General features: G+C 42.5%; 1 protein-coding gene across 2 annotated transcripts in view; it reads left to right on the top strand.

Moving 5' to 3' along the window:
• The window catches only part of LRP1 (LDL receptor related protein 1), a 555,292-nt gene that overhangs the window by 477,065 nt on the left and 59,662 nt on the right, over nt 1–18,565 (top strand). The window contains exons 71-74 of one of the 2 annotated variants that reach the window (XM_082246010.1): nt 4,635–4,757; nt 5,051–5,173; nt 6,106–6,243; nt 9,033–9,167. In XM_082246010.1, the coding sequence (XP_082102136.1) occupies nt 4,635–4,757; nt 5,051–5,173; nt 6,106–6,243; nt 9,033–9,167 (519 nt within the window). The remainder of the gene's footprint in view (nt 1–4,634; nt 4,758–5,050; nt 5,174–6,105; nt 6,244–9,032; nt 9,168–18,565) is intronic. The other variant, XM_082246011.1, reaches the window with a different exon arrangement.

The raw sequence follows: 18,565 nt of genomic DNA on the forward strand, positions 1-18,565 counted from the left end.
CTCTTGATGTAAATCCAATCGAACACCTATGGGGAATTCTGAAAAGACAAGTTGAGCATCACTCTCCATCCAGCATTCAGGCTCTAAAAGAGATCATTTTTAAAGAATGGAAAAAGATAGATTTTTTGGAAAAAAAAAAAAAAAAAAGATAATGTTGCAATACGTTGGCAACTTGTTAATTCCATGCCTAGAAGACATACATATATTTATTTATATATATATATATATATATATATAAAAAGTCCCAAAATCATCTGAAAATTAGAAAGTGAAGAGTTTCTACTTCATTCGAGCTGCAAATGTTCTTTTCCTATTCTGCACACTCCTGGTGGGGGTATCATACTATCCCTCTTTATTCTCCTCTTCCTAGACAATGCTGTACTTGTACTTCGTTTTTTTTTTTTGTTTTTTGTTTTTTTTTTTTAATCTATGCATAAAAGGGGCAGGGCTGGAAGTAGGTTGGGTTTGCTCAAAACTTGGCTGCACGGACATCTCTTAAGAGGCCAGTATATATCTATATAGTGCACTAATTTAGTGCACCAAATAATGTGATTGTGATTTTAAAGGTGACACAATGGTTTTATGAGCACTATGAGGCTGTATTTTTGTTCCCTGAGCACCTATTGAGGAAAAAAAGAATAAGAGCTTGATGCATATATAACAAAAAAAAAAAAAACATAAGAACATCGTTGTCTGGGAGAAGGAGAATAAGGAGGAATTATTAAGGGACTGTTTCGGTTTTTGAGACTTTTATATGATTTGTTCACATGGTATTATAAAAAATATTGTGCATTTGAATTGTTTACTGATAAATTTTGGAATTAAGTAAAATTTTAACATGATTTTTTAATTTTATTTTTTTTATGATTTTGGGATTATTTATTTGTATGTGTATATGTGTGTGTATATACAGCGGGTAGAATAAGTGTTGAACACGTCACCAATTTTCTAGGTAAATATATTGCTAAGAGTGCTATTGACATGAATTTTTCACCACATGCCCGTAACAACGCATGCAATCCATACATATAAGGAAACTAAAACAAATAAGTTGAAAAATTAGGTTCTGTGTAATAAAATTCAATGACACAGTATTGAACAAGCTAATTGAAATTTATTTAAAGTGGTTGTAAAGCCTCAAGATTTTTCACCTTAATGCATTCTATGCATTAGGATGAAAAACCTTCTGTGCTGCAGCTCCCACCAGACTCTCCATCCACTCCACCCCCCCCCCCCCTTCCTTACCTGAGGCCAGTCTGATCCAGGGATGTGAATGAGCGCATTGGCCCTGGCCACGGTCCCTCTCCCCATTGAACAGATTGATACCAGCAGGAGCCATTGGCTCCCGCTGTTGTCAATCAAATCTGGTGTCTGTGCTAATGGACACAGCAATGAGACTCTGAAGCAAGCCCGCACAGGTGCCCCCCCATGGGGACACCCAATGAAGAGTAGGGGCCTGGAGCTCCGGCGGGGGACCCCAGAAGAAAAGGATAAGGTTGCTCTGTGCAAAAAGATTGCACAGAGCAGGTGAGTATAGGAATGTTTGTTGTTTTTATTTTAAAAAAAAAGAGGGTTTACAACCCCTTTAAATGCTTTGTACCAAATCCCTTGTTGGTAATGACATCCTCAAGATGCCTCCTGTATAGAAAAGCTAGTCGCATGCATTGCTCAGGTGTGATTTTGGTTCATACTTCCACACAAACGGTCTTCAAATCTTGAAGGTTCCATGGACCTCTTCTATGAATTCTGATCTTTAGTTCTTTCCATAGATTTTCTGTTGGATTCAAGACAGGTGATTGGCTGGGCCATTCTAGCAGCTTTTTTTCTTTCTTTGAAACCCATTAAGAGTTTCGTTGGCTTTGTGTTTGGGATCATTGTCTTGCTGAAGTGTCCACCCTCATTTTATCTGCATCATCTTGGTAGATGGCAGCAGACTTTTATCAAGAATGTCTTGGTACATTTTTCCATTCATTCTTCCTTCAATTATATGATGTTTGTCAGTACTGTATGCTGAAAAACAGCCCCCACACCATGATGTTCCCACCTCCAAACTTCACTGTTGGTATGGTATTTTGGGTTAATGTGCAGTGCCATTTGACCTCCAAACATGGAGTGTATTATGGCATCCTAAGAGTTACATTTTGGTCTCATCTGACCAGACTATATTCTCCAAGTAGAGATGGGCCAAACACCTACTGTTTGGTTCACAATAGAACTCCCGAACATGGGAAAAGTTTGGTCACAAACTCCATTGAAGTCTTTGGGAGTTGAACATGAGAAATCTTGGCTTATATGCCAGTAATTGACCAAAAAATGGTATGGGGGCCTCGATACTGCCCTGGGAGACATAGCAGGCCCTTTTGGGACTACCAATAAAAAAAGTCGTGTTCATATCAGACCCTTATCCGAGGACGCAGCCTGCCAGGCCAGGAAAGGGGAGAGATGAGCAAGTGTCGTGATTAATCTACATTGGGAGACATTTTTTAATAAAAGACTTGTCAAAAACCACTGTAGCTTTTTTATTTATTATTGACAATTTGTTTGGTGAACGAGCAGGGGTACAATATAACCCAAACTCTTTCACATGGGGGGGCAGGATCTGGGGGTCCTCATTTTAAAAGGGGCTTCCAGATTCTGATAAGTCCCCTGCCCGACAGACCCCCACAACCACCGCCCAAGATTGTCGGGAAGAGGCCCCTGTACCCATCAACATGGGAACAAGGTGCTTTTGGGTGGGAGGGCATGCCCCCCCCCCATGTTGGGGGCATGTGGCCTGGTATGGTTCAGGAGGGGGGGGCGCTTGCTTATCCCCCCCCCCCACATACCTTTTCTGGCCTGCCAGGCTGCATGGTCGAATAAGTGTCTGGTATGGACTGGGGGTGGGGGGGGAACGCATTTTGTTTTCTTCAGCTGTTTTTGGCCCAGCTCATTAACAACATATTGACTGTGCATTCGGCACGCAAACTTCCCACTGAACGCACAGGAGATTCTCCCAGTAATTTACGGACTTGTCTAAATGTTGTGCAGCAAACTTAAAATGAGCTTTAACGTGTTTTTATTTCAGCAATGGAGTCTTGGGTGGTGAGCATTGATACAGGCCATGGCGGTTACTTAAACCTGTTTTCTTTGAAACAATTGTACCTGCTAATTCCAGGCCTTTCTGAAGCTCTCCACAAGTGTTCATTAGCTCTTAGACAATACTTCTGATAATTCTTTTCACTCCTCTGTCAGAAATCTTGCGAGGAGAACCTGGTTGTGGCCAGTTTATGGTGAAATTATGTTCTTTCCACTTCCGGATTATGTTCCCAACAGTGCTCACCGGAACATTCAGAAGTTAAGAAATCCTTCTGCCATCAGTATGTTTTGCAACAATAAGGTTACAAAGGTCTTGAGAGAGGTCTTTGCTTTTACCCATCATGAGATGTTTCTTGTGTGACACCTTGGTAATGAGACACCCTTTTTATAAGCTATCAGTTGAGATTGAACCAGCTAATATTAGTTTGCACTGACAAGAGGTAGAATTGCTTTCTAAATACTGATAGAATTCAGCTGGTGTCTTGGCTTTCCATGCCTTTTTGGATCTCCTTTTCTTTATGTGTTCAATACTTTTTTCCTTGTCATTCCATTTTATTACACATAACTTTCTGAACGTATTTGTTTTGGTTTCTTTGTATGTATCGATTGCATGGGTAGTTATTGAAATGTGGCGAGCATTTCATGTCAATAGCACCTTTAGAAATATGTTTTCCTAGGAAAAACTGTGTCCTGCTCAATACTTATTTTACCCACTATATTTATCTCCAAATCTGGTTTAGAGGCACTCACGGGTCTTGCAGAAGAGGAAGATCAACGTTTTGATGAAGCTCTGTCTCAGTCCAGAAAGATGGACTGAGCTTCATCGATATATTGACAATAAAAACACTTCTGTTTTTGTTTGCCTCTAAACCAGTTTTGGATATCTACTGATTTCCTTATGGGTGATTACCTGGGCATTTACTTCAAACACAGAGCATATATTATATATATATATATATATATATAGACAGCATTGCACTTTATATTTTTCGTTGCAATACACAGACATGTTTTATCCCCTTGAGTATTGAAAAATAAAAGTTATAAATCATGTGAGCTTCCTGCTTGAGCTGACAGCACAGTGCCTTTGCCGCTTTCATTACTTTTAGTAGGGTCAGTTTCCTGGGTCCCCTAGAATTTTCACTGGTTCTTCCTGATGACCTCCATATCATACTACTGTCTCCCGTGATGATGTGAAGGTCAACAAGAGGAACCAGGGAGAGTGTGGGGGACCCAGGAGATTGGCACTTCTAGGTTCCCTTGCAGACTTCTAGGCACAATTTCTCAGGACTGAAGCAGCAATGAGCTGCATGGGTAGCAGGAGAGACGTGTTTAGGTACATGCTTCTAAAGAGATTTTTGTTATGTGACCGGGTCTCTTTAAGCCAAATGAGTAGAGATTTCTTAGTACAGTGGGATGTAGATTAGAGAGAGATTCATTTTGATTAAGAATAATTTTATAAATGTCATTCCTTCACATTCGTTTGAGTCTAAGTAATGCAAAAGGTTAAAGGTTTTACAGCTCTGGTTGTGATACTTATTGTGTTTGCATCTGTGCAGTAGTCCGAACCTGCCCTCTAGATGAGTTTCAATGTAACAACACACTCTGCAAACCATTGGCTTGGAAATGTGATGGAGAAGATGACTGTGGAGACAATTCAGATGAGAGACCAGAGGATTGTTGTGAGTATTTACTAGTGTTGAACAGTCTGCAGTACCCAGAAATGTGAGAGTGCAAATGGAGTATGCCAAAACAATACAGCTAGTGCTACCAAGCATCTGCCATCTGATGGTTGCCTTGACATGCAGTGCATGACAATGCAAATACAATGCACTATATGGGCTTAATAGATTTATTTAAAAAAATAAAATTTAGAATTCCTTTTTCCTGATTAGTTATTAGATTTAAAATATTATTGTCATTCTGTTTATTGTTCTTAACAATCTGCTCTGTTTTTTGTTGATGTCTGCACCAGTGAAGTTCCCCTGTCCACCGTACAGACAGTTCCGCTGCAGAAATGACCGTGTGTGTCTGAGCACATCACGTGTCTGTGATGGGACTGATAATTGTGGAGATGGAACAGATGAAGAAAATTGTGGTGAGTGGGAAGTACTGCTTTCCAGAGACATGTAGTGTTGCCGCAAACCAAACCCATATAAGCTAAAGGATGCTTGATTGCTTTAATTTTGAAGCACATTGTTGCCCTTGGCACTTATAAAAAGCCTGAAATAGTTTTTTGGTCATTGTCCACATTAGACTGTCTACTATTTAATGTGATCTGGTTTGACATCTTCCCTCTCTTTGTCGTTGGGCATTAACTTCTAATCAGATGTATGAAGAGCCAATGGCTACATGGAAAGGAGTGGTGCATTGCTAAGAGTATTCCCAAACAAAGTGCAGGATATTACTTAGGGCCAGTTCACACCATAGAAACACAGTCTGGATGCTTTCCAGATGCTTTTCTGCATGCGTGTTTTGATGCGTTCCAGTGCGTTTTTGATGCAGTCCAAAGCGTTTTCCCTCCTCTTTTTTTCTTAACCTTAAATGTGTGTTTCAGTGCATTTTTGGTGCGTTCCAGTGCATTTGTGATGCATTTTACCACGTTCTAGTACAGTCCAGTGCAGGAAAAATGCAGCATGTTCTACTTTTTTTTAACTGGAACGCACTGGAACTGCACTGGTAAAAACAATGCCATTGGAAACCATATAACCTCCTTTCCATGCGTTTTGATGCAGACAAAAAAAACGCACTGGACTGCATGTGGTGTGAACTGGCTCTTATTTATTTGCAGCGCATCCTTTAATTATTTTACCCTCCAGTTTAATTTTAAAGTGGAGTAGCACAAAGAGAGATGAGAAGCCAGCATGTTATTCAGTCTGTCAAAATTTGGTAGAATTATCCTTTAAATGTCGCTTGTTTTATAGAAAACTATCCATGATATGAACATATCTTGTGTTAATAAATCCATGGTATTATACAGTTTCAGACATTGCATGCCACTAATCTTGTATTTTTTTTATTACAATTCAGACTTGCACAAACCAAAGATCTGTGACCCAGACAAACAGGAATTCCAATGTGCAAACAGCAAATGCATCAACTCCTACTTCAGATGTAACCTGTTTGATGATTGTGGAGATGGCTCTGATGAAGAAAACTGTCTTCACAGTAAGTGTGCCTCACCTGCATTGGCTGGTGCACTGACACTTCTTTGTAAATGCTTGGGAAATTTTTTTTAGTTTGCAGTGAATCTGCGAATATACATTAGATCCAAATTCTTCCATTCCTACTGATAGTGGTCACTGTTTGTTGCTGTTTTACAGCTGTCCTTTAATTATGGATGAATGTATAATCCATAAATTGCAGATTCTATGAATTACACATTCTACCGATGAAACTGCAATTTTGTAGTATAGTCTTATTTATTTAGATTTTGTTTAGTATTTTTTTCCACATATCCTAAAAAAAATACTTTCAGGGTAAATGATTTCTGCTCATAAAAAATGATCATTTGATCATTTTATATAATAGCCATAATATGGGATTTTAATTGACATTTGGGAAATCCTAATTGGGGATGATTTATTAGGTATAGACATAAAATGATTGTCACCCAGTTAAGGTGATTTTGGTATGGTCTGGCAGATTTCAGCTGAATTGGGCAATGATCCCTATGTGTATGAGTACAGGTTGACCTCCACCAGCCATACATATGTTGCCTCTCGGCTGGTGGGCTTTAACCCTGAGAGGCCACATATGTGTCTCAATTACCACATATGTTACACATATCACAGTTACCAGAGGGTACTGGAAAGCTCCTGATACCTACTTACGATTGGGAGCTTTCTGTTCATGTCACAGCCAATCAAAGCGGTCACACAATTGGGAGTGCCTGTCTCCAACTCCCGGCATTTAAAACTTCTTAAATTGTTGGAAGGCGGCGGCGGGAAGGGGTTAAAGGACTAGTTCACCTTTAACAAAATATTGGCTATGCAAGTAACGTAAGTAAGTGAAGCTTTGACCAAAATTGAATAATGCCCATGCTATAGGCATAGGTCATTTATAATATACCTCATGAAATCTGACCTGCAAACTGCTAGGACATTGCTGAATGAGGCCTAGCTATTCTTGTTCATCTTCACCATCACAAGAGTGAGCTCTTTCTCTTATTCAGCCTCACTGACATGCGCTTTTTCTCCCTTGATGCAGTAGCTCTGCGCTCAGAGTTTTAGGGCTCACTCCTGTGATTATGGAGATGAACAGTAACAGCTGGGCCATGCAAATGGCCTACACCTATGGCAAGGGCATTATCCAAATTCAGTCAAAGCTGCCGTTTGTTTTTATCTACAAACACCCTTAATCTGCATAGGCAGTTTTTTGGTAAAGATGAACTAACCCTTTAAGCAGTCTCAGGTCACATACTAATTGTATGTCCCAACCATTCATTGTTGTTTTTACCATGCTAAGGCAACAACAGAGAAGTTTTTCTGTTTCCTCCTATAATGCTATAAACATGCAGGTCTAGGTAGTCCGATCCTGTGAGGGCCCTTTGCAAGGAAGATATTTTTTAGTCTAATTGTGTCTGCATGTGCAAGCATCCTCTAAAGTGTTTTTTTAGAATTTTTCTTAACATTTTAACCTTGGTGGTAGATAAGATCATCAAACCCTGGTGGAATATAGACTCTAGAACACAGGACAACCTTTGCATCATGTTTAGTCCCATAGATAGGTGGTTGTCATTTCACAGCAACCATGAGCAAGAGCTCAGGTTGTTCTAAGCCAAAGGAGACCGCTTAACCACTCTTAAAGGTGGGTAGGTCATATTATTTATGTACTGTATGTATTCAGGCAATAGCTAAAAAGTACACATTCCAAACCTCAAACATGGCATTCGTTTGGATGCAAGTTCACTAATATTGACCACTTTTCCAATGTTCAAACTGTACACTTTTTTTTACTCTAAACACACAACTCCTGCGCTTTCTACAGAATCAGTTTGTCAGCCAAAATGGATCTGCTTCTGGGTCATATCAACTACAACTCATGTCCATCCTGGAAATCATTTCTCCATTCGCAAGTGCTAGGCAAGCTTAATTCTGTGTGAGCAGTGTACCTAGAGCCCATGGCAATAAATATTAAGAAACACTTTATATACCCATATACAAAGATCATTCAGGTTCCACTCTTGAGTATTTACCATGGCAAAAAAACAATCCTGACTTTTCGCTAAAAGTACCAACTTTTCAAGGTCCCCTAATTTTAATATTTTATTATTATATACCATGTTTGAGGCATTAAAACGTATACTTTGGCTGTGGGACTTTGTACCTTTTAACAGCACACCTTCACACTAAAAGTGCATATTTTCTCAGTTTTCCTAGAGGCAGTGAATGATATAGGACTTTATCCTGAGGCATACTATAGCAGACTGCTTATAAACATTTTTATTCCTGCACTAAAAGGCTGGCCATATACAGTTACAGATTCTTCCACCCATGCTATACAGCGCAGATTGCAGAATCTCCCTCTGTGACTGTTTTATATAGACAGTCACTAGCAACGGCTATAAGAACACCTTAACAGTAACTGCATCTGTTTGGATGCAGCTGCTATTCAGCCTTCAATTTTCCACCTGACTCTTGATTTTGCGAAGAATCACAGGATGAGCAAGTGGGAGTGGGCAACAGGGCTACCCACCAAGCAAATTTCAGCTGCTTTATTAGAAGCCAGCCAAAATTCAAACAGTGTATGGCTCTACCCTGTTTGCCATTTCTGTCTTCCTCTCAGATGTTCACTTTAATAATGAGTCCAGACAAACTGACACCTATTGTATAAGGAAATTGTGCTGCATACTCAATAAATTTTACTCATTATACTAAACTTGGAAGCACTACATTATGAGAAGGAAATTGATCAGTTGCCATGCAAGATTTACTGTATGATCTTTAATTTTGCAGATTTTAGGCATTATGGCTGTCATGCCAATAGCACCATTTGTGGAGAAGAGATGAACTGTTTCCAGTCCTCAACCAGAGTGTACTGCAGATGTAATGAAGGATTTGAGAAGATCCCAGGAGAGAACGGTTGCAGAGGTAACAACTATATTTAGTCCGTCCTACTGCGATGGTCTATTTTTACTTGTTTATAAGCCCAAACACTAACATCTCATATAAGCTGTGCAAGTTAACATAACTTCAAAGCCATTTTCACTATAAAGTCAGTTAGCCAATGAGGAGAGAGAGAGAGGGGGCGGAGAAGAAAGGCGGCTCCATGTCTGAATGGATACAAGGAGCTGCGGCTCGGATCAGGTACCCCCATAGCAAGCTGCTTGCTGTGAGGGAATTCAACAGGAGAGGGGGCCAGGGACCCCAGAAGAGGAGGATCTGGGCTGGGCTGCTCTGCAAAACCACTGCACAGAGCAGGTAAGTATAACACATTTGTTATTTTTATAGAAAAAAATAACAGACTTTACAATCACTTTAATGAAGTACCTGGCAATCCTGCCATGAAGGTCCTTGCTCAGACACTTGTAGATATACTTATTCTTTATGAAAAAGCACCATTGGAAAGACATACCAAAGGTGGTGCAAAGTATATCCTTTGTTACATCGTTATGCTGGATATACATTCTACAACTTTTGTTGTTCAATTTCCTTTAGATTTACCTTCAACTATGTCGTGCAAGGGTCTGCCTGATTAGATACAATTTGATGTGTGTGTTTAGGCTTGACCTTGTATTATATGGTTTTGGTAAAACTAAAGGAAAGTTGTACAAGAAAATTGTATAAAAGTTGTATAGTGTGTAGCCAGCTTTAGTCTGATTGAAAAAAGACACAAATCCATCTAGTTCAACCAATAAAAAGAAAAGAAAATCATAGTCTTATATACAAAATATACAAAAGCCTCTCCCCAGTCAGTGTACCTTATCTAGTATATACAAAATTCTATACCCACAGTTGATCCACAGGAAGGCAAGAAAAAACAGCAAAGCATTATCCAATTTGCTCTAGCGGGGGGGGAATCCTCGATTTCCCTATCGCTCATTGACAGACGCAGCTCCATATCTTCTTAGACCGTTGTGTTCTGTTCCTCCAATCAGGAATAGGCAAAGCTTTACCACACCTTTGGGTGTTGTCCCTGAAGGCATAACCCCACACACTCTGCTACAGCAGTCAGTTTGTGTCTGCCTAGTTTAGGAATAGGACCTAGTTCCCTGCTGGGACTTCTTCGGTCTTAGCTGTTAATCTGGAAAGTTTTTATGTTGTGATTTTTTTTTTTTTCACTAGTTAGAGTTCCTGGAGAACTACAAGCAACAGCCAGCTGTGGTTTCATACTGGATATTTTAGATCCTTATGGTCTCCCAGCCTGGCCAGCGAGTGTGAGCAGGTTAAAGTCCAGAACTAGGCCTTGCCACGACAGAGCCCTGATGGATGGGGATGAGCCTAGGAGTGGATGAGTCTCGCTGGGGCGCGATTGACCTCAAATGCCCTGAGTCGCAGCGTACCCCCTGGCTGGCAGCACCCCCACCCTGGGTGGGAGGTGGACTGTTTGGAGTGGTGCCCACCTGGTACCGTGGTATGGTGAGTAATTCGGTCCCCCCATTCCCCTGGAGGTCTCTGGGTGGACGTGGGCCCCTCCCTTGGATAGTCAGACCCTCGGGGCTCCCTTGGTTCCCCTGGCCTCTGGGATGTTAGGCCTAACCCCTCCAAGCATTTTCACCTACCCACAGCAGATCCTACCTCCAGAGGGTGCAAAAATCAAGGCTGCGGCGGTGTTTCTCTGTGGGGGGGGCTTGTTCTGGGGGGGGGGTCACTTCTTAGGGACTGTCTGATGCCACTTGTCTGGGAACCCCTCAGGGGGTCTGGGAGACCGCATGGTGCGCCGTGGGGGTCGCCATTTTGCTGTGGATTCATGTTTTATTTTCCCCATTAGAATACATGGGCAGCCATTTTTTATTAGTCCCCATAGGAATGCATGGGGCGGCCATTTTCTTAAAGTCTGCAATTACTGGGCAGGCGAATGGCATGCAACAGTAAAAATCTAGCTGTGACAAGCTGTGCTTGTCATTTTCTGTGAAGGAACTTTTTTACTTTCATTTTCACAGAGCGTGCTGGCAGTCTCCAGAGCGGTCTGGTAATGTTTTTCTGGGGTCCCCTGTGGGTTTTCTCACCCACTCTGCTATCAGATTGTATTGGATTGGGACTAGGTATACCACGCGGTTAGCGGTAGAATTGCAATTTAGCGCTTTTTAAAGCGACATTGCACTATTCTCATTTTTGGTGAAAATGGAGTCCCAGGGTACTATTTCACCTACAGACCCCCTAAGAGTGGCTGCAGAACCTTCTGGGTCACATCCCATGTCTGCGCTTACAGCAGTCTTGGAAAGCCTGGTGTCAAAGGTGGATTTTGTATGTAAAAGTGTTGCTAGCTGTAAATGCCCTCTGCCTTCACCTCCCTCGGTGTCCTCAGATTCTGAGGCAGATATGGCCGCTGCAGACGCACCCCACTCCGAGGGGTCGGTGTCATCGCATTCTGATGGTGAAGAGGACCTGTCCTTGTCAGCAGCTGCGCGGGAACGCGCATTGGTGGAAGCACTTTTAGTTTCAGTGCGGGAAACTTTAAAATTGGCTGGTGAATCTACAGCGTCGGGTTCACATGTATCTTTTGGCTCCCGTAAATCGGGCAAGGTGTTCCTTGTCCGGAACTTTTTGACGATATTGTCAATGAACAATGACAGCGCATCAAGCACATGTTAGTGGTGCCTAAGCGCTTTAAACACCATTATCCCTTTGAAGATGCATTTCCAGGCTAAATAAGGCTACTGTGGTTCTGGTGGAAGAATCCCTGACCTTTGCGGACCCTGTGGATAGATGGGTGGAGTCTCCATCCCACCATCTCCACGTGCTAGCTGGTTCCATTTTAAAACAAATATTTGTAAATGTTATGGTGTCACAGAGGGTTACTGAATGTCTGAAGTTACTAAAAGGTAACTTGGAAGCTGAGCAGCTCCCCCCAGCAGTGCTGGAACTAATGAACTAGATGGCTCCAGCCTTGGTGTTCATGTGTGATGCGTCTCTGGATGCGGCTCCCCTAGTTGCCAGAGTGTCGGCAGTGGGGATTGCGGACCAGACTTCTAAAAAGGTTTTGACGGATCTTCCCTTTCTGGGGGAGAGGTTGTTTGGATCCTCTTTGGAGGAGTTGATCAAAGGTCTTACGGGTGGGAAGACTACTCTTCTTCCTCAATCCTCAAAGGGCAAGGCGCCACGTCAGCGACGGGGGCCTTCCTTTACTGCTCATAAGCGGCTTTTTTGTACCTCCAGGTCGCAAGACAAAGGAAAGCCGTTCAGGTCTTCTGAGAGTTACAAGAAGCCATGGTAAGGTAAATCAAATACCGGCCAGTCCGGATCTGCAGACAAATCCTCATCTACTTGAATCGCTTCTTTCCGGAACCTTTGACTTCCTTGATTTAGGACAAATGGGTTCACAAACTGATCCGATCAGGGTACAAGTTCGAATTCCAGTCGAATCCATCGGACGGGTTCTTCCTGTCCAATCTGCACCTGTCTCCAGATCGGTTAAGGCAGTGGTTCTCAACTCCTGTCCTCAGGATCCACTAACAGGCCAGGTTTGCAAGATAACTGAAGTACATCACAAGTGATATCATTTGCTGCTCAGTGATTGCAGTATTCTGGTCTGCATCTCCCCAAGGTAATACTTAAAATACGACCTGTTAGGGGGTCCTGAGGACAGGAAATGAGAACCACTGGTTTAAGGGATCTAAGAGAGGTGGCACAAGATCTGCTGTCCCAAGTGGTGATTGTGCCAGTTCCCTCTCAGGAACATAGTAAAAAGGTTTTATTCAAACCTTTTTACTATGCCTCGGAAAGAGGGCAATTTGCGTCCAATTCTGGATCTCAAGACTCTGAACTGCTTCGTGCGGGTTCAGAGGTTTCATTTGAAATCCATTTGCACGGTGGTGGTGTCACTACACCAGGGAGACTTCTTGGCTTCCATAGATATCAAGGATGCACATCTACACATCCCTATGGACACCAGCAGTTTCTTCGTTTTATCATAGCAAAAGAGCATTATCAATTTGCGGCGATCACTGTCAGCTCCCTACAGAAGTATCGGAACATTAATTTCAAGAAATCCGCCCTGATACCTTCTTTGACACTGGATTATCTGGGCCTGACTCTGGATTCAGCTTTGGCGAGGGTCTTTCTTACCATGGACAAGCTGCAGAAGTTGCAGAGGGCGATCCAGTTGTTGTTGGAAAACAATCTGTCTTCTCTGCGAACTTGCATGCGGGCCTTGGGTCAGATGGTGTCAAGCTTCAAAGCGGTTCTGTTTGCTCAGTTCCATACCAGACCATTCCAAAGAGAGATTCTTGTGAAATGGAACAAGGATCTAAAGTCCTTGGACACTTTGATTCGGTTGAGCCACAACACGAGATCTGCTCTGTTATGGTGGTTCCATTCTCCAGCACTGTGCCAGGGCAAGTCCTTCCTCCCATTGTTTTGGACGGTGGTGACCACGGACGCCAGCCTGTCGGGCTGGGGCGGGATACTGGGGAAGTTCTGGGCCCAGGGAACCTGGATAGTAGAAGAGTCCATACTGCCGATAAATGTTCTGGAGCTCCGAGCAATAAAGTTTTGTCTGAGCCACTGGACGACTCGTCTGCACGATTGTCCAATTCGGATTCAATCGGACAACGCAACGACTGTGGCTTACATCAATCACCAAGGGGGCACCAAGAGTGTCTTGGCACCAGGGAGGTGGCCGAGATTTTGGCCTGGACGGAAAAGTTTGTTCCGGCCCTCTCTGCTGTGCACATCCCAGGTGTAGACAACTGGCAAGCGGATTTCCTGAGTCGTCAGGTGTTGGATCAAGGGGAATGGTCCCTACATCCAGAAGTGTTTCATCACCTGTGTGTTCGGTGGGGGACTCCTGAGGTAGATCTGTTTGCGTCTTGTCTCAACAAGAAGATGCAGAGGTTCGTAGCCAGGTCTCGAGATCATCTAGCCGACACCACAGACACACTGGTGGCTCATTGGGGTCAGTATTGGCTCTATGCGTTCCCTCCGCCGAAACTCCTGCTGAGGTTTCTACTCAGGGTAGAGGTGGAAGGGATTCTGGTCATTCTGGTGGCTCCAGACTAGCCTCACCGGTCTTGGTACGCAGACCTAGTAAGGTTGGTCGGCGATGCTCCTTGGAGACTTCCTCTCATGGAAGATCTGCTGTCTTCAGGTTCGATCTTCCATCCTGCTTTACAGTCGCTGGCTTTAACGGCATGGCTGTTGAAAGCCAGGTGTTGAAGGATAGAGGTCTTTCTGATTCCTACACTGTTGAAGGCTAGGAAGTTGACTTCCAGGAAGATCTATCATCGTACGTGGAAATCATACATTTCATGGTGTGAATCGCTGAAGGTGCACCCTCATTTTCGGTTGCTAAGGTTTTGGCCTTGCTGCAGAAAGGGGTTGAACACTGGTTGGCTTTGGGCACGATCAAAGGCACAGTTTCGGCTTTGGCTGTATATTTCCAATGCCCTTTAGCTACGCATGTCCTGATTAGCACTTTTATTCAGGGGGTCCGCCACTTGGCTCCCCCGAGACGATCTCTGCTGCCTCCATGGGAGCTGATTTTGGTACTATCTGTTCTTCGAAAGCCTCATTTTGAGAACATTCGGGAGATTGCTCTGTTTTCATTGTCTCAGAAGGTTGCCTTTTCGGTGGCTATCACTTCTGCACGCAGAGTATCTGAATTGGTGGAGTTGTCTTGCCACTCCCCTTATTTGGTGGTCCATAGAGATAAAGTGGTACTTTGACCAAATCAGTCTTTTCTTACTAATGTGGTTTCTGATTTTCATTTGAATGAAGACATTGTGCTGCCTTCACTCTGTCCCAAGCCCAAGCATCCAAAGGAAATTGCCTTGCATTCTTTGGATGTGGTTCGGGCGATCAGGGTTTACCTGGGGGCCACTGAGTCTCTTAGAAAATCAGATGCTCTTTTTGTCCTTACTGAGGGGCCTCGAAAAGGATTGGGTGCTTCTGCTGTGACAATTTCCAGATGGATCAGGCAGACAGTGGTTCAGGCTTATTCACTGAAGGGTCATGTTTCTTCTTTCCCAGTGAAAGCACATTCTACTAGAGCACTGAGAGCCTCGTGGGCTTTTCGCAATTAGGCCTCAGTGATGCAAGTGTGTGAGGCGGCAACTTGGTCATCTGTGCATATGTTCACAAAATTCTACAAAATTGATTTGTTGGCATCCTCAGATGCTTCTTTTGGCCGCACGTTTTTGCAGGCTGCTGTTTAAAGAGAATCCTGTTTAGTTCTCTTTGAGGGTTTTTTCCTGGTTGTGCTCCATATTACCTGGTTGGCTACGTTTAGCCCTTAGGAAGTTACGTTCTTCTTTGCGTTATCTTCCCACCCCTCATGAAAATACTGCTTTGGGACATCCCAATAGTTTAGGAAGATATGGAGCTGCGTCTATCGATAAACGATAGAGAAAACTGGATTTTTGTATCTACCTTAAAATCCTTTTCTCTGAAGTTCATCGACAGACACAGAACCCGCCCCTCTACTTTTGAGTGAATAGGGTTTTTTTGTCTTCTAAACTGACTGCTGTAGCAGAGTGTGTGGGGGTTATGCCTCCAGGGACAGCCTTATAGGCGTGGTAAAGCTTTTTACTGCCTAGTGCCTATTCCCTTATTGGAGGAGCATAACCCAATGGTCTAAGAAGATATGTAGCTGCGTCTGTCAATGAACTTCAGAGAAAAGGATTTTTATGGTAAGTACAAAAATCCAGTTATTCACTGGATCAACTTCACTTATAAATGTTAGTACCCAGTTATACTATGTACATTTAGGAAAGAATCCAGGCCTTTTTTAACTACCTCAGCTCTGGAAGGTTTTACCCCCTTCCTGGCCAGGCCATTTTTTGCGATACAGCACTGCGTTGCTTTAACTGTCAATTGTGCTGTTGTGCGATGCTGTATACAAATAAAATTGATGTCTTTTTTTACAAGTAGAGCTTTCATTTGTTGGTTTTGATCACCTGTGCGTTTTTTTTTTTTTGTGCTATAAACAAAAAAAGAACCACAATTTTGAAAAAAAAAAAAAAACAATATTTTTTACTTTCTGTAAAACATACCCAATAAAAAAATGTAAAACTATTTTTTTCATCAATTTAGGCCAATATGTAACGAATAGAAAAAATGTGCAGCGCTAGTGATGAATATGTATAAACAAATAATACATGAGAGTCCAAACATAAAAGTCCATCAAAAAAATCCCAAGTGGATGATTATGATGAAATAAATCCAGGAAAAAATATATTGTGATCTTAATGTGCAGCAAATCCCAACACCAGTGAAGATAAAGTGAATTGCGCTCACCAGATGGATGGGACCCAGATACCATATAGCATAAGGGTCAAACAGGCTAATGGGGATGTTTGAAGAATGTCCCAGCTGGATTCACCGACCTCAAAGATTTCCACATGGATCAGCAACGAATATGGACACTCCAGAGCTCAAATATATTTTTTCCTGGATTTATTTCATCATAATCATCCACTTGGGATTTTTTTGATGGACTTTTATGTTTGGACTCTCATGTATTATTTGTTAATACATAATCATCACTAGCGCTGCTCATTTTTTCTATTCGTTGCATATTGGCCTAAATTGATGAAAAAAATTGTTTATTTGTCACTATTTTTGTCTAGTGATTGGTGTCAGCTGCTTGTTCACTCATTAGTTAGCGCAGTAATTTTTTGCTTCCACATTTATTGTTTAGATTAGGCCAATATGTATTCTGCTAAATATTTTTGGTAAAAAAATCCTAAAAAGCATATATAGATTGGTTTGCGCAAAAGTTATAGCGTCTACACACTATTGGATACATTTATGGACTTTTTATTGTTTTTACTAGTAATGGTGGCGATTATCAGCGATTTTAAACGGGACTGCGACATTGCGGTGGACACATCTGACACTAATGCCTCGTTTCCACTGAGCGGATCGGTTCGGGTCGGTTCGGTACGGTACGCTAATTTGAGTGTTTTTATTATGAAAGTGGCCCATACAACCGAACCAAACCGCACCATTCCTGGTCCTCCTTCAGATGTAGGGCCATAGGAAATGGTACGGTACGGTTAGGGCAGAGCTACTGGCGTCACACGATAGAGTCCACTGATTGGCGGACAGGAAACCATCAATGCTCATGTCAAATATAAGAGCAAAACAAACACCTCATTTGGTGTAAACCCCGCATGGTCCCTGGTGGCCCGACTTGCAGTGGAAACGCTCAACTGAATAGACCGGACCATTCTAACCCTTCCAAACTGTACCGACCCGAACCGTTCCGCTCAGTGGAAACGAGGCATTAGTGACACTTTTTGGGGACCAGTGACACCAATACAGTGATCAGTGCTAACAAAAATGCACTATTACTGTATAAAAGACACTGGCAGGAAAGGGGTTAACACCACGATCAAGGGGTTAAGTGTGCTCCATAGGGAGTGCCTACTAACTTTGGGGGGGGAGTGAATCCACTAGACTAGAGGAAAAGAGAGATCTGTGTTTCAGCTCCGCTGAAACACTAGATCTCTCTTTTACTCCCTGACAGCAGCAGTCTTCCTTGTTTACATTTCCGAATGATAAGTGGGTCCTGGTGGCCATCGCAGGCGCCGGACCCACTGGTTAGCTTCCGCTGTGTCCCATCACAGCAAGAGTGGCACGCGCGCGCCCCCTGCATCATCTGCACAAAATCAAGTACATGTACGTGATTTTGCTCACCCGGGCCGCCTTGCTGCAGTATATATGCAGTGGGCAGTCCTGAAAGGCTTAAAAGCATTCTACTGAGCTGGCCAGAAACAGGTCTTGAGGGAGTCTATTCCACATTTTCACAGCTTTTACTGTGAAGAAACCTTTCTCCATACGTAAAGAGCGCCCCCTTGTCCTCTGTGATGACCTTTAACCTCCCTGGCGGTATGATTGTTTCCGATTTTAGGTGCTGAAAGCGGTACCATTATTTTGCATGCGATTCTTAAGGATGAGCAGCCCAAACCAACTATTTACATATGATTTTTTTTACTGTGCATTCTTTATAACATCTGGGGTATGATAAGGTTTGAAACACAAAATCATAAATTATAATATAATAAATAACTATAAAAAAGTTAAAGTGTGTGTGTATATATATATATATAATATATATGTGTATGTATGTGTATGTATATAAATATATATATATATATATATATTACAGTAAAACTGCAGGCAAGGGCACTGGGGGGCAAACTAATGTCAATTTATTTATTTATTTTATTTAGTAATGTAATCCAATAGGATTACAATACATCAGTGTGTTTTACTTTTCAAATTTGCCACCGCTTCCACACCCCCTTCCACGTGACGCTTGCAGGAGACGGAAGCCGGGGCACAGAGCATCAGGCAGAAGATCCGGCCGCCGTATGCTGCAGGAA

This window comes from Pelophylax lessonae (genome assembly GCF_965119305.1).
Source record: "Pelophylax lessonae genome assembly, chromosome: 2".
NCBI classification, from domain to species: Eukaryota; Metazoa; Chordata; class Amphibia; order Anura; family Ranidae; genus Pelophylax; species Pelophylax lessonae.